We start from the raw sequence: 24,613 nt of genomic DNA on the forward strand, positions 1-24,613 counted from the left end.
CTAACCTGAGATTTACAACCAGACCCAGTATAAAAATTTAAACTGCACTCACTAGCACTGCAATAGGTTACGTTATCCACCGCTAGGAGAGACCTCACAGGTCTCCTGAAGGCACTCGGCTCTTGCCTTGGGCTATAAGACTGTGTAATGTGTGTTACAGTATCTCAGAGAGGACACTCATCTCTCTCTCACTGCACACAAACACACACATGCAAACAGTAATACATGGACAAAACAGATGTGGAAAGTCCAAATATAGTGTAGACTAATGAACTGAACATGCATGAACATGTCACGAGGTGTATGCATGTGTGTGCCAACAGAAGACTGCCGAAATGATTTATGCACAAAACGTAAAGGCAAAAGGTCAGGATATACATAAATGTAAATGTTGTGTGCAGAGGGGAGGAGTGACCTTAAACATTCACACACACACACACACACACACACACACACACACACACACACACACACACACACACACACACACACACACACACCATTTGGACCCACACCCTTGAGGCTGCATTAATGGATGTTGCGTATATGTATGAATGATTAATAAAACCATTTAGTGTGTGTATACTTCTGTGTGTTCAGGCCTGACTGCACACATTCACTGAACACTGAGTCTTGTCAGTGGCAAATTTCTCACACTACCGCTGAAATGAATGGACCATTCCGACAAACCCAGGCCCACAATCTGTGACTCTGCAAAAATTGAATGCTCACCATTTAAGAAGTGAAACATTATGTTCAATTATTAAATATTTGTATGTATTTTATAATGCTTTCAGCCGCAAAAAAAGAGTACTGCAGTATCAGCTCTTTTTAACAAATTTGACCACCAAAATCAGTGCAGAAAATGTAAATAATAATAATAATAATAAAAAGGTCTGCATATTCCACCTGGGCTTTGACCGATCAAGTTCTGCATCCTGTCTGAACTCTACCAGCAAGGAACTTCCATACTAGGAATGGGCTTGTTGAGAAATTTTGTAGTCAAGCTTACAGTACATATACTGCTGGTCAAATGTTTGGGGTCAGTGAGTTTGTAAAAAAAACATTTTTTTTTCAAAATGGACACATTAAATTGGTCAAAAGTGATAGTCAAGCGTTTTATATTATTACAAAAAATCTACTTCAAATAAATGCTGTTGTGTCATCACATGAATAAATTACATTTTAAAATATATCATAGATGACAGTTATTTTAATTTGTAATTTTATTTCATAATATTACTAAAAGTATCTTAATTTGTGTGTATTCTGAGAGGAGTACCTCTCCCTTGTCCATGAAAATCGCTGTGTTTCTCTGCTCGCTTCTCGACGACTGCTGCTTCCCCTCAGCACAAGTTTCGTATCGTTTTAAAATGCAGCACTCCAACTTTGTGAATATTCTCTTACAGCAAATTTTCGATGGCATGAGTCTGAACCAATTAAATGTGATTTTCAAACTCATGCTGATGTAAACAACATGATCTTACGCGCACTGACTGACAGATCCAAAGCGTGTGCACAAAGACAGACAGTGCGCAATCCCAATATACACGTCTGTCTTGCAGAGTATTCACGCAAACATTATCTGATATGTCTTAAGTGAACGTTGGGTTAAATGTTGGGGAAACATTGATATGTAATATTATATTAGATTGTGCGGTACAGTAGGTTTTAATATAAAGGCTGTCTGTTTCATTAATGTAAATCAAACAATTGTGGTATCATGGGAAAAAAAAGTTGAATATATATTTTTCCTATAGATATTATTTTAAGGTATGGTTGCTAGGTGATTTTGTTTTGGAACCTTCAGAAAACTAGATTTTCTCAAAATTGACTTTGCTGACTCTATCGACTTTAAACAGATGTGGCTCAGTAATTTTTTGTCTGATTCCAACAAATTATACTGTATATCATTTTGAAGGTTTTTAATAGAATGTGAAAATAACAATAACCCATTTTTGCCAGCACGGGTAACATTTACTGAATGTAGTAGATGCTTATATGGACCTTGACTAACATCATTCCCTCTTCCCACTCTCTCTACTTCTCAGAAAGCAGACCAGGTGCATGAGCTGCTGTTGGACGTCATAACGTGGGTGGGGATCCTGCTGTCACTGGTCTGTCTGCTCATCTGCATCTTCACCTTCTGTTTCTTCCGTGGTCTCCAAAGCGACAGGAACACCATCCATAAGAACCTCTGCATCTCTCTCTTTATCGCTGAAACGCTCTTCCTCACCGGGATCAACCGTGCAGACCAGCCCGTACGATACACACACACACACCTGCTCCACATGAAAAGGCCCACATATACACACTTGATGGACTTAGATTTATTGCAGAACACACACACAATTCCTTAAGTCGCCAAGTTGGGCACCTGATTCTTGTTAATTACAGAAATAGAGTGGGTCTTTGACCTCTCGTTAATGAAAAAAAAAACCTCATTGTGTCCTTAGAGAGAGAGAGAGAGTGAGAGAGGAGAATATAAGCAAAGACAAATGGAAAATGACAAAGATAAAGTACTGAAAATCCGTCGGGAAATTTCTGAAGTGATAACAGAACAGACGGTTAATACTCAAAGCAGCTCAGATCACACAGATACTGGGTAGATAATTTCAACACCGTTTGTGCTCAGTGTGTGTCTTTGTTACAGATCGTCTGTGCGGTGTTTGCGGCCCTGCTGCATTTCTTCTTCTTGGCTGCGTTTACATGGATGTTTCTGGAAGGCGTACAGCTGTACATCATGCTGGTGGAAGTGTTCGAAAGCGAGTATTCGCGCACCAAGTACTTCTATCTCACTGGATACGGAGTGCCTGCTGTTATAGTGGCTGTTTCTGCCGCCGTGGATTATCGCAGCTATGGAACTGAAAGAGTGTATGTATATGGCACATACAGGGTGCATGGTGGACAATTGCCAATATAAAATGCGCATAAAGGGGTTAGTTGTTACTCTTTTTAAACATTCGCACCATTGTTGCCCAGGAAAAAAGATACAGTTGACTGAACACGCACATTCATTTTTTTTTTCAACATGTAGCATGTGTGTAAGTGTGTGCCATTAAACAACCTTTTCAGTTAAATTGAACAAATGTTAGCAATATATATTTATATAAATATATTAAAAAATTAAAAGTTACAACTTATTTTTTTTTTACTTTCAGTATAAAATGTGACAACTTGCCCCTATAGTTGCCTGAATGTATGAAATTTTAGTTTTAAGAACAAAATTCATACAAATATTTTAATTGAAGAGAGATGCAAAAGACAATTTTTGAAAGAAAACACATTCATGTAATAGGACTTTAAAATCAAAATCTTTCAGTTACAGAGTCTCCCCTACATAATTCAAATAAAATCTTACACAATTATTCCACACAATATTTACTCAAAATCCACTAGAAAAACAAAAACAAAAAAACATATCACTTATTATTCATTGACAGCTCTCTCAGATTTTGGAACAAACATAAGGGGGAGGTAACACTTGAATTGGCCAAGCGGACACAACTATCAGCCAATGAATCTGTCTGGCCAATGTATTGGTCTATCACTAGTGTGATGTCCAAAAGGCGTCTGTCGGCTTCCATTCCAGTTTTGCTTGCAAAGACCCAGTTGCTTTCTTACTAGCAGTGTTCCCTAATGGTTAAGGAGGATTTCAGGTCCAATCTCAGGAATTAGTGACACAGGAAAATAGTTACTGAGATCACAGACCTGCTCTATTAGCACTGTGCCCTTGAGCGAGACACATCACACCAGACTGCTCAAGAGGGAATGGCTTTGCAATTAGTGCCCTGAAAGTCACTTTGGATAAAAACACGGCTGCTTTGTGGCAAATGACTTCATGAGCACAAATAACCTGACTCAAATCATATATAATTATTTCATTAAAGAGATATTGTAGTTCACTGATAAATGAAAATTCCTTTATCATATGCGTACCCTCATGCCATTCTAAACCAAGGATGTTTGGCGGTTTTCGTACAAACAATGAAAGTCAATGGGGTCCAAAAGTTTTAAACTCCAAGGAGTAAAAAAAAAGAAAAAAAAATATGTTAATACTTTTACTCAGCAAGAACGTGACAGTAAAGACTTGTTACAAAAGGTTTTTAGTTTCAAATAAACTTTCTATTTATCAAAGAATTCTGGAAAAATAGATTCTGAAGGACACTGAAAACTGGAGTCATAGCTCCTGAAAATTCAGCTTTGCCAAGACAGGAATAAATTATATTTTAAAATATATTAAAATAGGAAACAGTTATTTAAAATTGTCACAATATTGTCAATATTGTCTATTGTCTTTCACAATATTTTGTTGTTTTTACTGTATTTTTGATCAAATACATACAGTAAGACTTTAAAAAAATCTTACCTACCCCAAACTTTTGAACATTAATGTGAGTACACCAAATATAAATAAAGTTTACAAATACACAGTCAAAACATGCTCCTCTCTTTGAAAGCAATAAGCCACAAAATGACTTCTGATCAGTGAGTGTAGGAGATCAGAAATCCCTCTAATGCTGTCTACTCCAGCTAAATGTTTTGCAAGTGCCAAGGACATCAGATTAGGTTGTGCTTAAAGTCGCTTGTGTGTTCACGAGTTCTGAAATGGGCAAACTGGTGAAATTGCCCTAATTCATATTCATAAAGAAAACTGTTCAGCTGGCATTACTGCAGTTAGTGGCCAGACACAGCCATGAGGGATGTTCACTCAGATAAATATTTCAGCAAAAATCATCATTTAAAGATGAGATGCTGAATGTGGCATATGAATAAATGGTGGTCACTCAAGCACACAGTCTCACCAGACCGCAGAATTAGGTCACACTCATTTAAAAACAAGAATTGAATGCAAGGGAGGGAGGGAAGGAGAAGAACACTATTTTACTGCAGATCCTGTTAACCTAAGCCAACAGTGGAGATCTAAACAGGGGAGTAGGGATCCTTATGCAGGGGAAACGTGGCCATGCCACTTTTAGAGCATTCGTCCCCCCAGTTTTTGGCAGATAATCAATGCTTTTCAAACCTTAATGTGTCTCCCACACTTTCATATTATTGCTAAACTCCACACAAACCATAAAGACCATGTCCCCATGGTGGAGAGGAGCATAAATTAAGGTGTTGTCATGGCAGATGGTTGGTGAAATCAGTGCCAGGCTGGTAAGAGCTAAAATACAGCACAAAGAGCATGTATGCTTGGCCTAATCCCAGCGTACATGAATTGAAGTTCCTAAAATATTTATAATCCTATTTGGTTTCTGCATTCTCTAGCATATGGTATCTGTTCTTTAAAGAGGGAGCATGTCTGACTTGGTGGCCTGGAACACACACACACACACACATACATACACACACTCAAACAGTGTGTGTGTATATGTTCCACTCCTGCTGGGCTTTAGATGTGATTTCACTATAGCAGAGATGAAGAGTTTAATAATTCAGCTCTGGGTTGTCAATCACCCCTTGACGTTCCGAATGTTATGTGGGCGATGAGCCCTTTCTGAATGCGATGATCAACCAAGCATCAGAACATTACATATTAACATTCCTTCCTGAAACTTAAACCTGCTTTGTTCTTAATTGGAAGGGGTTGGAGACCCGTTTCATTTGGAAATCTCTCTCTTGCTCTCTTTTTCTGTGTAGGTGCTGGCTCAGGTTAGATACTTACTTTATCTGGAGTTTCATTGGGCCTGCTACTCTCATCATCATGGTGAGTTTAACACACAGAAACACACACGCTGGGGGTTTGGAGAATGATAGAGCAAAGCCAATTCCACATTGGCGCGCACACACACACCCACATGGGGGGTTCAGATAATAGACTGTCGAGGGCATTTTCCCAATTACGGGAAAGTCACAGTCACCCTACAAAACAAGCTGAGCAACCCAACTGCTATATATAGAGAAAGAGGGATGTGTGTGTGTGTGTGTGTGTGTGTGTGTGTGTGTGTGTGTGTGTGTGTGTGTGTGTGTGTGTGTGTGTGTGTGTGTACGTACGTGCGTGCATGTGTGTGTTCGTTCAGGTAAACCCTACATTATGTGGGCAAAATGTCCCACCCAAAATGGCAATATCTGAAATCCTTATAAAACAAGGAAAACAGCTTATAAATCATACTAAGTGATGTTTTTGAAAATGTAAAAATGCAGAAAGTTTTCTGTGATGGGTAGGTTTAGGGTTAGGGAATAGAATATACTGTACAGTATAAAAATCATCATGTCTGTGGAAAGTTCCCATAAAACATGAAAACCTAACATTCCCAAAAGGGTTCCTGTTAGGCAGGCACTGAAATTTTATGAGAAAACTTTGAAATTTTGGCTGAAACACTACTACAAAAATCAGATAACCAAATGTTTGACATAGAGAAGAATCATATCTGTCATATAAACATCAGCTACTGATATTTTACCATAAAACTCTCACATTTTACAGTTGACGAGATGAGTAGCTGGTTTGACGCATGATGAAATGTACGCAGACAAAATTTCAAACATGAATGCAGTTTACATTTGTTAGTTTTTTTCTAACTGCACACACAATGTGTGAGACAATTCAAATACCATTGTAATGATAAAATATTAAAACCAAAAAATGTAACGTATATATGTGCTTGTATTTTCCAAGATGTTCCCCTTGGATATTAGATGTTTAATCCAGAGGTTTTCTTTTCTCGAACAGGTGGCACATGCACTTGTCTTGTACATGCGTTATACAAATCTTATGCTGTTATATTATTATACTGTAGGGTAAGGATGTGCTTGTATTGAAAAAACACATCAGTTTTGGAGTTATTGTTATCTGCACGTCATACTAATGTGTCAAAAAAGCAAGATCTCTGTTTGGTATAGGCAACATCACATTCATCAACACTGACACATGCATAAATGCTGTTTTATACAGTTATCAGAATGTTTAAACATTATTATTTCTAACAAAGTCTTTAAAATTAGGGTTTTCAGTTCCAGTAGCTTAAGTTTTTGCCAAGAAAGTTCATTTTGGTGCATTAGTATTTCCCATTATAAAACTGTGATTTCCAGGGTTCGTAAAGGCATGAAAATGAGCTTGCAAGAAAGATGAATCCTCCATTGAGGCGATTCTGCTTTATTTTATTCATTTAAATCTGTTTATTCATTCCTGACATACAAATGAAAATATGCCCAGTAAGGATTTCAAATATCCGTATCCACCGATTACAAATGAATAGCAAAGTCTTGGAAATGCATTGGTTAATTAATGATGTTAGAGTCTTCTTTTATAATTTCATGCATTTTATGATTTTGTGTTGCAGCTAAATGTTATTTTCCTGGGCATTGCGCTATATAAGATGTTTCACCATACTGCGATTCTCAAACCTGATTCTGGTTGCCTGGACAACATCAAGTAAGGCATTTATTCTGTGTTTAAATGTGTGTGTGTGTGTGTGTGTGTGTGTGTGTGTGTGTGTGTGTGTGTACTTTATTGCTTTTCTTGCTTGCACTGCAACTGTCTTCATTTTCACTAAACACACAATTGTCCTTTAATTTCAAACCGCTCCTTAGAGGTGTTTAAATGAGAAGAATGTTCTACTGCATATCTAAAGTTAGACGCAGTTTAAAGTGTCTTCATCTGCCACTTTCTCATTGATGTTTGAGTTCTCATGGGACAGAATCTGTAATGATTAAATAAAAAAAACTTGACATAAATCACATTCCCTGTGCTATTTATTCAAATTAAGTCAGCATCATCTTTAAGAGTGCTAGGACACAAGGGGCTGGCATATTAGGGTGTATTAAAACACAGCCAGTAATGTGGGGGATCAGAAACTGTGCAGTGCACAGCGTGTAGTATGGCTCATCTATACACAGCAGCCCATTGGCAGACAGTACATGCTGAATCTAGGTTAGTTAGCATATTCCAGTAATTGATTATTCTTTTTGATGTTCAGAACACAGGCAGAGGACTCACTGTTCAAATCTGTGACCCAAATGCAGATTTTCTGCTGTAGTTCTAGTGTTCTGAACAGATGTTCATGTTATACAACAGTTACAGTACTCTTATATGATTGGACAAGCGCTGTTCCAAAACTGCTGATACATAGTACAACAGCACTGGGGCGTTCCGCAATGTCAGTTTGTGCATTAGTGGTGGCTGGGGGTTTCTGTAGGTTACATCGTATGCCAGTAGGTGGCAGCAAGTGACTGCTTTATGAGTGAGTCATTGACTCATTCACACAAAGGAATGGTTCAAAACATTGATTCATTCAGGAACGAAACGAGATTAGGGCTGCTGTCCAGAACCGTATACACTCTTGAGTAGGTATTTATTTTGAATAAGTAATTACTTCACAACCTCTAAAAAAGTACTGTATGTTCTAAATAGTATGAATGTGTGTAGTATGAATGTAATCTGGACGTACTACATTCGCCATGTTGTCATTATCATGTGACCTACCAGCGTCAGTTGCGTCGCTTTACCTCCATTCATAAATACCCTCCCGTGGCCTCATGGGATAGTAAAGTGACCATCGAATGCGCACTTCAGAATCTCGCTGGAAGTAGTAGATCATCCAGGGACTTGAATACTGTGAATTCGGACATACTTCTTTTGTCACATTCTGTTTTTCGCCTACTATATAGTAGGGAATATAGTATAATGGGAAGTATGCAATTTCGGATGCAGCCTAAGTGTGTTCGACTTGAAGCGGCACTGCTCAGACCGATCGATCAGTACCGCGAGAGCGATTAGAGAGCAGATGGCTCCGTATGCTTTCGAATCGCTCTTGCTGTACTCTGATGTCATGCACCAGTCGGTCTGCGCAGCACCCCTTCAAGTCGAACACACCTACTGTCTTGTTGAGTGAGTCATTGAATCATTTACTTAACCAAATTGTTAAAAAACAGATTTATCCATGAACAAACCTGTGTTCTTTTAGTATTGTTTAGATATTTTATTTTGAATTATCTTTTATGTTCATATTTTCAGTTTTCTTTTTAATTTTATTTGATCTTTTAGTCATTTTATGTGTTTTCATCATTTTTATTAGTTTGTTTTTCATTATTTCTGCTTGAAACTATTTTCATTGGAGGAGCAAAAATAGACAATGTAACTTCCAGTATTGTGTCTGAAATCGCTACTAAATATAAACTTCAAGAGTTAACAGTTAACATAACTGTTTGCCATATTTATAAGTTTACAAAACTTTATTTTAACAGCTACCAAAATTAATTTGCCACCAGAATTTTTTAAACCACACTTAAAAATGTGTGTCAGTACATTAGATAATAAAAACCAGTTGTCATTTAAACACCTCTAATTAACGGTCAGATATTAATGGACAAATATGTGTTAATGTGTCTTTGATTTAACAGTGTTTGCCAACACCATAATAACAAACATATAGGAAACAATAAACAAAACTATAGGTTTGTAAGCTGTAAAAACAGTAACATTGTGAAATATTACAATTAAAAAAATGCTTTTTATTTTAATCTATTTAAAAATTTAAGAAAAAATTTATTTATTCTTGTGATGGCAAATCTGAAATTTTCAGCAGCTTCATCATTTCTTATCAATATTGTGATACTTTTTTTCAAGATTCTTTGATGAATATTTAAAAGAAATATTTTGTAACATTGTAAGTGCTTTTGATCAATTTAATTCATACTTACTGAATAAAAGTAAAAATTTATTTCAAATAGTGAAAATATATATAATTTAAGTATTTAGGCATTTAGGTATTTATCTATGGCAACCGTGTACTCAGCATACATACTATACTACATACATCATATAATCTTTCTTTACAACATTGTTACTAAGTCCTATTGTGTGTTATTATCTAACCCTAATCTTTGCACTATTAGGCCCCGATCAGACATATCGTGTTTTTCAGGTTTGAAAACGCGAGGCGCACCGCACTGCCTTTTTTTTGGTTGCCTTTTTTTAATTTCGAAAATAGCAGTGTGCTGCGGCAACCACCTAGCACCTAGTCAGTCTAATCAAGGATTATAGCGCAAGTCAAGTTAAGTAAGTTAAATAAACTGTCATATTAGCAGCAACTTGGACAAGCAGAGGGCTCGTGAAGTCATATTGCTCTGCGTAACCCGCGACAGCCACCACAAGTTTCTCCTCCACTATTGCAGTCTCTGGACCAAAGACAAGCAAATGTACATTTCCGTCACCACAACGGAAGGCCCGCTTCTCCATTCATTCAATTGGACAATGGAAAAAAAAGTGTGAATGACGTCTGGCGCTTTTCTGCTCAGAGATAAAACATTTTTTTAACTTCAGCCGCTCAGAGCACTCCTTCAAAAATGCGAGGCACAGCAGGCGGCTTATAGTTGTTTATATTGTTCAATAAAGTTCTTGAAAAAAAATGCACCCGGGGCGCATAAACAGCGTGCAAAACGCTCACTGCCAATAGAAAACAATTTAAAAAAAGATCATCTCACTGCAAAAAAACGTGTTCTGTCTGATCGGGGCCTTAGTCTCTTTGTCACCAAATCAGTAACAAAACAAAAGAGCAGAGACAAATGGCTCTACAAGCACAGGATACATGGCTGATTTATTACATTTTATCTCTCTCTAAATTTAAAGTTAGAAAGTCTGGCTCAGTCAAAAATTTAGCCTCAGCACAAATTCCATCCGAAGTCCTGATGTTGGCGTGCATAGAATAGATTATCTAGAATAGATTAAGTGATTGGCTTCTAAGAGCTTAACTCCACCCACCATCACAGTTCTCACTTTGAAATATCACAAGGTCCAAGGTACAAGGTACCTAAACTTACTGGCAGACAACTGTGTTGACTGCGAAAATTCAACCATATTTCATAATCCTCATCATCATCATAAAAAGTTTTCATTTTATTTGTTTGTGTTTTCCAACTCTTGAGTTTTTGTTTTATTTATGATGTTTATGAATCATTCATCAGCCTCATCTGTCTTTTTTCTTTGTTTCCTTTTCCATCCTTTTTTTCTGTTTTACATTTCAGCATTCTGTTGAGGCATGGCTTGTTATGGATAGTCACTGGTAAGGGTCTCCAGCCAATCAGAGTGCCAGTTTTCTGAATCATGCATTCTGATTGGAGTGTTTAGCTGTGTAGTTCTTCCACTGTTTGATTGCTTCTCTGAATGTTAAAATGATTTAAGTGATTCATCAATTCTGCAACGTGGGTCTTTGAAATGAACAATGTAATTATAATTCTTCATGAGTGCGTGTTCTCTTACTGCATCAGTCCCGAGTTGGTTCAAAATCAACACTTCTGTCTGTCTGTCTGTCTGTCTTGCCACCTTGATCCGCCATTTTTTTATTTTATTATTATTGTCTCTGATGGAAACAATAATTAATATTGACTGTCTCTCTGTATATCGTCTCAAAAGTTTCCCTGTCTGTCTGTATGTCTCCCTCCCTCTCTCTCTCTCTCTCTCTCTCTCTCTCTCTCTCTTTCTCTCTCTCTCTCTCTCTCTCTCGCTCTCTCTCTCTCACATACTTTTTAATGATCTTGTTTCGGTGCCAAACATTAGCCTGTCACATTAGCTCAGTTCACAGTATAAATGAGTTGCAAGCTGATTATGTGAGTCTAAGTGTGTGTGTGTGTGTGTGTGTGTGTGTGTGTGTGTGTGTGTGTGACCCCAAAGAGTAAATGACATCACTAAATGAGTGTGAGGCTCAGTGCTAAGTACAGACTAGTAGACATTATGGCTGGAGCCAGCTTGACATTTGACTGCTGTAGAATAATGCCTTTCTCTGAGACAGTTTATATTTTCATCCTACTATTGTTGAACTGAGGAAACATACACAGACTTATAACATTTTAATAAACTTGGATAATATAAACTGGCTACGGTCATACATGGAAGTGTGTCAACTGTGCTTGAGTGAGAGTTATGCACTTTATCTGTTTAATTTATCTTTCTCTCTCTCCATCTCTCTCTCTCTCTTAGGTCCTGGGTTATAGGTGCCATAGCTCTGCTGTGTCTGCTGGGGTTGACCTGGGCGTTTGGATTGATGTATATCAATGAGAGTACAGTCATCATGGCCTACCTCTTTACCGTCTTTAACTCGCTGCAGGGAATGTTCATCTTCATATTTCACTGCATCCTGCAGAAGAAGGTGACACACACACAAACACACATACACATAAGGGTGATTCTTCAATTAGGGGCACTTTTGACTATTCGAGAGCTTTTTCTCTTTGCATCTTAAGATTTTCAATATTCTTTCAAAAACATAAAAAATATCTTTCCGACTGAATCACACCGTATATCACACCGACCGAAGTTCTTGGAAATGTGGAAGTAGAATTCCCTTGTTTTTCTTAATAAATGTAGAATAAATATAATTGTTATTTTTAATTTAATCTCTCCTCTGAAAGTAGAATGCATTTTCTTTTCCATTAAATCATCCTAGCTGACAGAAAAGTTCCCCTAACTTGAAGAATCATCCATGTACTGTATGTTATGCAAACATCTGCAGTATTGCAATCACGTGCACACACTCATACTGAGGCTCAATTGACCTCTTTCCTGGGCATTTTACTGAGGGTTTACTGGCCTCTCATTAGTAATGATCTCATTAATCAACCCTTCTGTCACATGCATGCTCAATTAGAGACCCTCAGCTCATCAGATTTATTCAGCTCATGATAGATTTTAAACCTTTTAATTATCTGATGGCCGACCGATGGATAGCTTCCAGAGTCATTGAGCATGAAAATGCTCATATACAAGTACACATTACACCGGTGAATTTTAGCTGTAGAAGGAAACGGATATCGATCAGAGAAAAATATGTGTATGTATGAATTTTCTTATGTATTGACGGACAGAATGATTGGACTGTTGTTAAAACTGATTATGTATTACGATGGCCAACCTTGAAGCTGAAATGCCAATTTATCATGTTTCTTTCGCATTAAATAGATGTGCGTGCAGGCAACTTCTAAGCCGAAAATCATGATTTCATAACATTTTTAACTAATAAATTGGACTAAATACCTAATGGATCTTCTTAACGTAGTATATATTGTCTCAAAGACCCACACAAAGCTGTTTTTACAAGACGAGGGACTGATCTAGGCTTATTTGGGTTTTGTGGAGACAGCAGTGATATAAATCTAAAGCCGTAAGTCCTGTTTGGTTGAGGTCTTTGAGGAGTTGGGTGTGCAGTCATCCATAGAGATTTTATTTGGCCGATCTTAGAGAGTTTTCTTTCAACAGCTGCGCAAACAATAACACAGCATCCATGTTAACAACATTAAAAAGCAATTATAGCTGTATTATTGCTGATACAATGGGGAATTTTGTACTGATATTGGTCATTATTGTTATTATGTCTAGATTTTTGGATGGAGCAATACAAGTTTTGGTCCTTGTTGTTTGAGAATTGAGGTAAAGGTCGTGATGTTGAATGTACATGTGTGTTTTTCCTGATTAAGATTACAGCGTTAGGAAGGTCGTCCAGCATGCTAACTATTGAGGTCATGAAAATGATATGAAAGTTCCTGCCATGCGCACGAAAGTTCACTTTGCTGTTCACAAGCGCACAAATGCGCTCGCACAGACATGCTGGAACCTGCTGGAACTGAGATAAACTGAGTGAACTCTTTAACACAAGGACACAAGGAATGGCCAATCGATGAAAAAAATGCCATCTAATTACAAGAAATGCTGACTAAGTAATCAAATCGCAATTAATCACATCGATATTTGCTGAGAAAATGCCCCAATTGAAGGCTTAATGTTGAATCAATTAGAAAATAATAACATATTTCCTTAAAACATGTTTGTGTTAGTCATTATTTTTATAAACGGTTATATCACAAATTATTAACCCATAAATATCATTGGGTTTTAGGGAGTTATACCACATGACATTTCTCAACCTGAACTAACCAAAAAATTAATTCATAAATAAAAAAACATGCTTATCATAGAAGAGGTTGATTCAAGCCATTGTATGCATCAACTGCATTTTTATTTGTGTTTGTGTGTGTGCGCGCATGCGTGTGCGTGTGTGTATATACAGTACCGGTCAAAAGTTTGGAAACATTACTATTTCTAATGTTTTTGAAAAAAGTCTCTTATGCTCATCAAAAATACAGAAAAGGCAGTAATATTGTGAAATATTATTACTATTTAAAATAATGGTTTTCTATTTCAATATACTTTAAAATATAATTTATTTCTGTGATGCAAAGCTAAATTTTCATAAACCATTACTCCAGTCTTCAGTGTCACATGATCCTTTCAAAAACATAAAAAGAAAAATATTTTTGCAAACTTTTGATCAGTACTTAATGAATCTATGTATGTATGATTGATTAATCACATTTAATCACAGCTAACATAAGTTTGTATACAGTATATTTATATATATATATATGTGTGTGTGTGTGTGTGTGTGTGTTAGATGTGTGTTAATCGCGATTAATCAATTTGATAGCACAAATTCTTTATGTATATTTGTACAAAATTAAATTGAGATTTAATTCAATTAAATTTAATTGTTAACTGAAGCATGTCTCACTTCCCCTAAACCTTGGTTAACCAAACTGTCTGTATGTTTCTTTGCAGGTGCGTAAGGAGTATGGCCGATGTCTCCGCACACACTGCTGCAGTGGGAAGAGTGTGGAGTCAACCATCTCCACTTCAACAAAGACCAGTACGGCCCGCACACCTGGACGCTATTCCACCAACTCACAGGTATCATGCAAACACCGTACACACACCTGGAGAGGATCCTCCAAACCCATCTCAAGTGATTTTTCTAGGCCAGTGAATGTTGAAGCTGTCAGTGGTCGATGCACTCATCGGCTTGTTATTTCTTTGCACAGAAAGCACTTTTGCTCTGCCGTTTTCTCATTCATGGGTGAATACAGTCCCACATGACCCAATTTCACATTCAGCCTTATTTTAAACGGTGCACTCAGCATTCTGCTCACCTTACTATTTGTGAATATAATCAGAAAGGTTTTCAGTACCATATTACAATCAACAGTTCAGTGCCGATAACTGTAGACAAAAAAGGAAACAAAACCAACCTTAGTAATGGGATGTCTGTAATATGTATGATATAAGATATAAAGGTATAAAAGGTATAAAATAAGTGAGCTGCATTACACTATTACTGATACATTGCACAGTTTCTTTGTTCAGAATCTAAAAATCGACCCCCTCTCTTCCTCTTGTCAGAGTCGTATTCGTAGGATGTGGAATGACACTGTCAGGAAGCAGTCGGAGTCATCTTTCATCACCGCTGACATGAACAGCTCAGCGACTCTCAATAGAGGTAAAGCCAACACACACACACACACAAACATGTACACTGTATTCATTCACATACATATTGACAGAAACTGTTTCATATATACAAACATTGTAATTGTTTGGATCTGATATGAGAAAAGTGGAACAGAAACCAGTTCACTTATCATTTGACATCTAGAGATTAATTCTGACTAATGAACTTTGCCATGGCAAAAAAAATAAAATAATAATATACCCTGAAAATAGAGATTGTTTTTTTTTTTTCAACTATGGGCTCTTTTTTGTTCCGTGGACATTATTTTAGCCTTTCAACATTTTTTCTTTTTATTATTTAAAAGTTGCATTAAACTTTTTTTTTTACCAGGCCTTCATCATTTATTTTCTGCTGTACTTGAGTGCCTTTAATGTATAGGTTTTATTGTTTTACCTTTGTCATTGAGCTAGATTTTGAATGAAAATCCATCATAAAAATATGAATTATTACATTTTAAAAACGAAGAATGATAAAAAGATAAACCATTTCAATATTCATTGTGTGGAAAGGATTTATATACATTTTTACACAACAATTGTCCCTCAGTTGTTGTCATTTCTATCACAACTAATATTTTTGCCACTAATAAATTTGATAGAGTGCTTGTTTACCGAAGAAGCAAAATTGTCAGTGAAGAGTATGCTTGACATGTGATGTGAACATGTGATATGTGAAGAACACAATTATGGTGAATATATAAACACAACTTTTTAATGCGCTTCATTTCCGATCAAGCTTTGCAAAAACTGACGATAGTTTTTGTGTGTTGGTGTGTGTGTGTATATGTGTGGTCCTGGTAAACCGTAGGTTATGTGGACAAAATGTCCAATGGTGCGTGTGTGTGTGGGTGTATCCAAAAATGTTGCAAATGTAATTTCCATCACTGTTATTTACACCACAGAATCCAATTAAACACAAAACACAATTGGAAATGACACTGTGGTGGAAATATTCATGACGTTCAGAAAAATTACTGCATTTTCCTGTGTGTCCACTGTTGGACTTTGTTAGTAGACAAATAAAATAAACTAGTGAGAGTGTGAAACATATTTTAAAAGAGTTCACAAAGACAAAAGTGCCAAAAGATAATGAATTGTCTGAGTGTATGTTTGTTTCATGAGAGAGAGAGAGAGAGAGAGAGAGAGAGAGAGAGAGAGAGAGAGAGAAAAGAGAAACTACAGAAGAATCTGGAACGAAACAGAAAAGTCCTCCAACTTTCTGACCCTGGAGTCCAAATGGATCAGACATCTGTGTGTGTGCTCATGTTCTGCTCATTCTCAAACCCTGCCTGCCTCTGTTATGTCCAAACGTTAATATGATTTGCTCCTCTGAGCTCCTTTGTCTTCTCTGTCCTGTGTAAACAAGAATGTGAGCTTTTAAAAGTCTTCCAGCGACAGCAGAGCTGAAGCCATGGAAAAACGCTCCCAATCAAGTCACAATGGCAAGACAAAATGTCAAACATCAACAGCTGTCCAACATAAACATCATCTATGCGGAGCGCTGTACTGATATCACATGGGAGGTTTTACATTCCTGTCCACTCGAACTAACATGCTGCGACTGCTGATGTTTAAAGCTGTTTAAACACAAGTTTACTGACTTCTTGTCTGCATCATTCTAACTGTTTATTGTACATCTTTTTTGTGTCTCTTTGTTGCTCCTTCCTTCTGTCTTCTCTCAACTCCATATCTGTCTCTCTACCTCTCTCTCGCTCTCTCTCGCTCTCTCTCTCTCTCTCTCTCTCTCTCTCTCTCTCTCTCTTTCTGTCTCTGTTTGTGGGTGTTGTAGGTACCATGGCTAACCATCTCATCTCCAATGCTTTGTTACGTCCTCATGGCACTAATCCTTATAACACACTACTGGGAGAGTCTGCTGTGTACAATAACCCTACTGCCAACATGTTCAACACGCAAGGTTTGCCTCTCACATACACATTTACAAACTGTAGCACTTTTCGGGCAGTACTAATTGTCTCTCAGGGTGACAACTGCAATGGAAAATTGACAGGGCTTCATTTTTGCAATTAAAAATATTAGGTTACCCCAAAGATGAAAATTCTGTCATCATTTCCATCATTTACTCAAACTGATTGATTATTTCCCCCCCTTACCAAACAAGCAGATGTTAGGCAGAATATTCACACTGCTCATTTCCATACAATGAAAGTGAAGTGGGACAGACACTGTCAAGCTAAAATTCGGCTATAATTTGCCTTTTTAATAATGTTTTTATAATTATTAAATTATTTAGATTTATATACATTTTTACAAATGTAAATTTTATATGAATGTATATTTATGTAGAATTAGTTTTTATTTTATGTTCTTAATAATAATAATAATTCATATTAATAAATGTTTTAATTTAGTATGATTTACTGATTAACATCTTGCACACAAACATATGGTGTATTTCTAGAAATATAAAATATAATAATTAGTATTTAAAATGCCATCTACTGTATTAAAAACAATATTTAATTGAAATTTAATTTGATTATATTTAATAAATTAACTTTTTATTTGAGAAAACTCTTTAATTACCTATAATCCTATCGTTTTGATTAATGTATTATTTATGTGGTGGTTATGATAATTTTATGGTGCAGTATAAGAAAATTAAAATCTCTGCTGAAATTAATTGTTTTGGATTTTTTTGTATTCTACATACAGTATAAGGCGATAAATAGGTCTAATTAGTCTAACTGAATGATTATTTAAAAATGTCTGTTGAAATTGCTCTGTTATATGTTTTCATGTGTATATACTGTATATATATGTATATATATATATATGTATATGTATATGTATATATATATATATATATATATATATATATATATATATATATATATATATATATGTATATATATGTATATATATATATATATGTATATATATGTATATATATATATATATATGTATATATATGTATATATATATATATACCGGTATACACAAACACACACACACACACACACACAAACAAAAATTCAGATTTGAAAAACTATTCTGTGTCCTGAGTTAGCAGTGATATCCTGCATACAAACTTCTTGTGTCTGTTTAATGAGCTTGTTTATGTTGTTTCTATGTCCATCTGTTCTGTTTAATAATTTGGTGGTATAAGAACATTTCAGCCTAGCATCTGTCCTAAACTCAGCAGGTTAGCATTCAGTCACTAATGCCTGTCACAGTCTGAACTGAATATAATACTTCTCTTTCTCTTTCTTTCTCTCTCCTTCTCTCTCTCTCTCTCTCTCTCTCTGTGGACATGTTCCATAAGCATTTATGTGTGTAATCATTCTCTCTCTCTCTCTCTCTGTCTCTCCTTTCACGCGGGCCTGCAGCCTCCTACAGAGATTCAAGTATGATTCATTTACTTTCACAACAGCTCCATGTTTATAATATATTCTCCTTTGCTTCTCTTTTCTTTAATCTTATCCCTTTCCTCATCCCTCCCATTCCTTTCTCTTCTCCTTCCCCCACTAAATCCACATTCCACCTGTATTCATGTTTTGTTCTTTTTAATAAAATATAATATCCTATTTGATATCATCTTTCATAAAGCATACTGTAAATGAACCAATTCATATTACCAACAATCATAAACACTATATATAAAAGAATATTAGTGCCTGTGTACCAAAATGTAAATTGTAAATGAGGTTATGTGTGTGATTCTGTGTAATTTTGTACTATTTCTTGCATTTCAGAGGGCATTCTAAACAACGCACGAGACTCCAGTGTCATGGATACGCTGCCGCTTAATGGTAACCACGGCAACAGCTACGGTGTGGCAGCAGGCGATTACCTTACCTACAGTTCTCGTGGCAGTGAGCCGCCGACCACGCTTGAGAAAAAGATCTTGAAAGAGCTGACGGCAAACTACGCCCCATCGTACCTGAACACCCAGGAGCGACAAGGGAAATCCCACCAGGGGACCTTGACCAATAAACTCAACAACCACCTGGCCAACGGAGGGGTCGCGGGGTCCTCATCCATCGCAAAGGATGACGTCATGGTGCTCGACAACCCCGGAGCGTTTCATCGGCATGACGACGGGGGCGGGTTAAGCCTGGAGCTCATTAGGGAGGAGTCACAAGCACCGCTCCTCCCACCGAGACCGCCCCCTCCGGAAAACCACGCCCCCATGCACACATTCTCAGCCCATCGGCGCCTGCCGCAGGAGAACAGCGAGAGCTTCTTCCCGCTGCTCCCCAACGACACGCACTCTTCGCACACACACACTCCCCGCACACACACGCACTCGCACTCGCCCCTCAGAGACTCGATCTATACCAGCATGCCCACACTCACTGACCTCCCTCACGGCACTGATGACCTCATCAACGGTCTCCATGACGACGAAGACGATGAGGATGACGACGGCGAGGAGGAAGAGGGCAGCGAGCTGCACCTGGCCAACGGCAAAGGGGTCGTCATGGAGGCAGACGACGTGTACTACAAAAGCATGCCGAACCTGGGCTCCAGGAACCACATACAGGAACTGGAGAGCTACTATCAGATGGGACGCGGTGGCAGTGACGGGTTCATCGGCCCGCCTGAGAAAGAAGACTCGTCACCTGAAGAACAGCCACCAGACCCCTCACAGCTGGTCACCAGCCTATAGACACCGACGCACACACACATTCTCAGTTAGCGTGTTTGTGTGTGTGACACAATGCACAAGGCATGGGATACACTACCTACTGCACTGATAGGAAGCCCCTAGAGAGACTGATCCCAGATAGCCCCCGATTTCAGTACATACAAGTATCCCGTCACCAAAATCCTGCTCCAGTTAGAACCAATAACCAGAACTAGTAATCCATTCCTATGCTAGAACAAGGACTACCGCGTGTAGGTAGGTCTCGTGGACTTTTTTCTTTCCAATCTGCTGAGTAAAAACTCTTGTGGACAGTCAGTTTGGAGACGTGGACAAACTTTTGCTCCCTTGATCATTTGCATAGCTCTCCTTGACGAAAACCTTCATCCAATGGCTGTCTGATTCTCCTGGAAACTCACCACGGATTGTGGAGAGCGTGTAAACTGACTGTGGAAAACTAGCTGCCATTTTAGATGACCGTGTATGATAATGAGACCACCGACCCAGACTCTGAACTCTTCTGTCGTACTGAACTGCATTACACCCACAAGTCTCTAGACTTCTCTATGATTCTCTGCTGCACACATTCCTTCTCGTTTAGCACCGATCTCGTTTCTTGAGCGTGAAATCACAAAAGGCGCATCTAATCTTAAAGACTGAGGACGCATCTTGTTTTCTTACGTTTGTTTTTCAGTAATATTCTCAGTTATGGGAAAGGTAATCTTCACTAATTACAAAGAAATGGAACAGTTTTCCATGTAAAATGTACAGATTCCCAATATATTGCATATGATCGTATGCGTTTCATGTTTTTTGAGATATTTTGCCCCTTGTATGTGTTTTTGTAGACTAGAGCAATCCCACAATGCTGTGCTGGTCCTCCAAAATACTATCCCTTAGTACCGCACAGCACACACACATGCACACATACCTACATATACACGCATACACACTCTCGTTTGGAAGCATGACCATGGCTTCCTCCTTTTTTCCAAATGCAACACTTCATCATTCTAATTCTCACTGTGTCGATGATATCCAAGAGACTCTGGGGAACTGACTGTTGTGTGAATGACAGCTACTGCAGATGGGATCCCAATGGTGCTGGGATGTCGTCATGTCATGACTTCTAGAGCGTTTACCCTTGAACACCTCATCTTGTATGTGTAAGAGCAGAAATCACCCGTTGGAAGCAGGTTGAAGAAATCCAACTTATTGATATTCCAGTCGTACGTGTTGACACAGCTAAAATTGTTCTCAGGCTAAAAGATCTCTAATTATTGTCTATTATTGTGATGATTTTACATATCAAGTCTGTTTTTAACAGTTTAATTAAGAACCGTAAGAAAGGCTTGCGGGATGTGAATTGGAAAAGGTCAGAGTCGAGGCCAAATCACAAATGAAAGTGTGGAAATCATGATTAAAAATCATGTGTGGAGCATATACAATGTAAAGGAATAGGATTTTAATGGAGTGGTTTGGAAGATGGAAACAACCTTGTAAAGGTCGGTTTCTGAAACTACTGTTTACTTGTTCTCAAACTGAGACTCCCTGTAGCTTGCACATCTATCCCTTGTTAACCCACCCTCAGAAAATTGACTGCATATTTATTCCTGTGATTCAGTCTCGTTTTTTTATTTTTTATTTTCCAACAGGTCAGAAATGTAGGATCTTAGAGAGCGTCTGGAAAAGAATCGGATCGGCACTGAGACATTTTTTATTGTTATTATCATCAATATTATTATTATTATTACAATATCAATGAAATTATTATTTATTCTTTTCATATGCATTCTAAACTGAATGAACTCATTACTAATATTTGTTGTAACAGTGAAAGTTGTTTGCCAACAAATAAAATGACTGAATTAATATTTACAATATTTCACAGGGGAGAGGTGTGAGTTTCTGCTTCTTTTTTGCTTTTTAATTCACTTTTTCACTTATAGACTGACACGTTCAACAGGACGAGGAATGGTCATGACTCCTCAGGGCAGTTTTTCAGGGAAGGATTGTCATGGAGTAAATTGTACTGTGGACTGTGATTCTCTGTTGAAAATCCTTTTGGACTAGACTTAATCTCTGTCTGGGAAACCAGCCGGAAGACTTTAACAGCCAGTCGTTCTTCACTGACCCAGTTTCGGTACCGGAACCAATCAAACGAACGCAGTACCAATTAATTATGCACATCTGAGAAGAGTGCCAGCACAAACAGTGTAATTACGACCTATTGATTTTCATGTCTTTCCATGCAAACAGACACATGTCCATCTGCAAACACACCCAAATGTCAGACAGTCTGCGCGTGTGAGAGTGTCAGTGAGAGTTCGCTCTGCCAAATGTTACCACCTTCATGAATATTTATAAGCCCTTTTGACAGGCACTTGAGCATTTTGAAATGAAGGAAAGATGCAGCCCCATCTCCATACTCCATACTTATAGCTCCATACTCTAGAGCCCTGTCTTGTCTTTGACGTGTGTGTGTGTGTGTGTGTGTGTGTGTGTGTGTGTGTGTGTGTGTGTGTGTGTGTGTGTGTGTGTGTGTGTGTGTGTGTGTGTTCGTTCATTCTGTAGGCAGCCTATGAGATTGAAAAGTTGTGTTTTTACAAAAGAAACTTCATCATTTAAACTTTTAACCACCTACAGCCTACATACCACATACCACCCAAACTAAGAAGAGGAAATCTGAAAGTTTGGTTACTACAAAGAAGGTGAGGAGGGAAATGATCTAGACAAGAGGTTCTCAACCTTTTTGACTTAAAGGTACTTCAATAGGTCCAACACAATATTCAAAGGCCACCACCCCCACACACCCGATAGATTTCCTCCGATATACTTCCTCAAACTTTGGTATATTAAAAATAACTGACCACAATTCATTCTGTAATTCCAGGAGATTCTGATTCGGTATAATTTTCAATTAAAAGAAAAATTCAAATTTATTTGTATTTTAATCATTTGAATTAAGTTAGTTTTTAAAATATAATTAAATAATATAATTAATTTAATTATATTTAATTACATTTTATTTTAAAATGTTTATTTATTTAACAATTTATTTATTTAAAAATAACTGAATTCAAATGCTAAAAAAATAAAATAAAAATGTATACATATAATTTGGTAGTCATCCTGTGGCCCCCTTGAATGGTTTGCTGAGGCCCCCCAGTGGACCCCTGCCCCCGGTTGAGAGCCACTGATCTAGACAGATGGCAGAGACTGCAGTCTTCTTCTTCTCCTCCTCCTCTCTCGCCTTGGTCTTAGGGTAATTAAATGAGACTGGAGAAGATGTGGGCCGGATCACAGCATGGGCTCTGTGTTCACTTAGTGATGCCTGTGATATTTTTACCCATGCTGCCCAATCTAACATCAAAAGTGTTTTAACCACACAAGCCCATTCCTGTCACAGTGCACTAGACACGGATATGAAATAAAAATACCCTCAGTGTTCTGGGAAAATATAATTGTCACAAAATAATTCTACACATATTGTAAATATACATGATGGATATGAAAACTGGATAGTTAAATTGGGGGTGTGTGTGTGTGTGTGTGTGTGTGTGTGTGGGGGGGGGGGGGGGGGGGTAATATTATCCAATTATCAAGCCATATCCATCATGTACACTCAAATCCTCAAATAAGGATTTTGGCCTTGACCAGCTTTTTCAGTCAAGTAATATACAATAATGTCTTACTTTTAAACATTACTTAAAATTGTGACACCAATCAAGAAACACTTTCTACTGCATAACAATTTATTAAATATTTTCATTTTATTTTTACACATTGTTTTGACTGCATTTATCAGACTCAAACATTCAACCCTGTTACCCAAGTTATCGTAAGAATTTTTTTTTATCAAACTAATATTTAATTTATGGAAAATGTGTTTATCACCATCTTCAAACCAACATTTGGTCTCAAACTAGCAAACCCTTACAGAGTCAGCATGAGACTTGACTTTGTTGACACTTGATAGCTCTACAAACAAACAAAAATAAACTGGAATGATATCTGGTTGTATGTTAGTCTGACAAAAATGAAAATAAAATGAATGAGAAAACAAAATCAATAGGCTACAAAAATAATGTAAAAAAACATTCAATAAATCAGCAACAATACAGAGCACAAATACGCAGAAATGAAGTGGCAAACACTATAAAATATCCATAATGTGAAACACCCTAAAAAATGCAAGATGCTTCAGAAAGTTTCAGAAAGCTCCAGCATGTCAAAGGATCCACAGGCAACTCTGGAAACAATCAATATGCACATCAAGCATTAGAAAGAGAAACTGTGTATGCCTGGTCAGCATGGAAGAAGCCTCTGCTATCAAAAAATCCAATGTGATCCAACACCTACATGTGTTATGGACATTGAGTCAAAGGTGGAGTTGTTTGGCCTCAGTTTCAAATGTTACAGTGTGTTTCTTGAAAACCAAACAGTGCATTTGAGAATAAGAACCTCATGCCAACTGTGACGCACGATGGGAGTGTTATGGTTTGGGGGTGTTTTGCTGCTTCAGGGCTAGACAAACTTGCCATTATAATACCAACTATAAAGTCCACATTATACCAAAGAGAGCATGAGGAGAACGTAAGGCCATCTGTAAAAAAAATAAATAAAAGCTGAAGCTGAACCATACGCAGACCTGAAAAACTGAAAATCAAGTTCCGAATCTAAATGCCGGCACCTAAACATGGAGGAAACTTTAACAATATCAAACACTT

The 24,613-nt window shown here is 37.4% G+C and overlaps 1 protein-coding gene across 4 annotated transcripts in view; it reads left to right on the forward strand.

Annotated features, from left to right (window-relative positions):
- The window catches only part of adgrl3.1 (adhesion G protein-coupled receptor L3.1), a 114,147-nt gene extending 92,369 nt beyond the window's left edge, over positions 1 to 21,778 (forward strand). The window contains exons 15-24 of one of the 4 annotated variants that reach the window (XM_084096100.1): positions 2,052 to 2,261; positions 2,654 to 2,874; positions 5,644 to 5,710; positions 7,287 to 7,378; positions 11,921 to 12,089; positions 14,552 to 14,680; positions 15,170 to 15,266; positions 17,067 to 17,192; positions 18,625 to 18,642; positions 18,991 to 21,778. In XM_084096100.1, the coding sequence (XP_083952226.1) occupies positions 2,052 to 2,261; positions 2,654 to 2,874; positions 5,644 to 5,710; positions 7,287 to 7,378; positions 11,921 to 12,089; positions 14,552 to 14,680; positions 15,170 to 15,266; positions 17,067 to 17,192; positions 18,625 to 18,642; positions 18,991 to 19,907 (2,046 nt within the window). In that variant the 3' untranslated portion in view covers positions 19,908 to 21,778. The remainder of the gene's footprint in view (positions 1 to 2,051; positions 2,262 to 2,653; positions 2,875 to 5,643; positions 5,711 to 7,286; positions 7,379 to 11,920; positions 12,090 to 14,551; positions 14,681 to 15,169; positions 15,267 to 17,066; positions 17,193 to 18,624; positions 18,643 to 18,990) is intronic. The other 3 variants (XM_084096101.1, XM_084096102.1, XM_084096103.1) reach the window with 3 other exon arrangements.
- The last annotated feature ends 2,835 nt before the right edge of the window (positions 21,779 to 24,613 follow it).

The sequence above is a fragment of the Abramis brama genome (assembly GCF_963993115.1).
Source record: "Abramis brama genome assembly, chromosome: 2".
NCBI classification, from domain to species: domain Eukaryota; kingdom Metazoa; phylum Chordata; class Actinopteri; order Cypriniformes; family Leuciscidae; genus Abramis; species Abramis brama.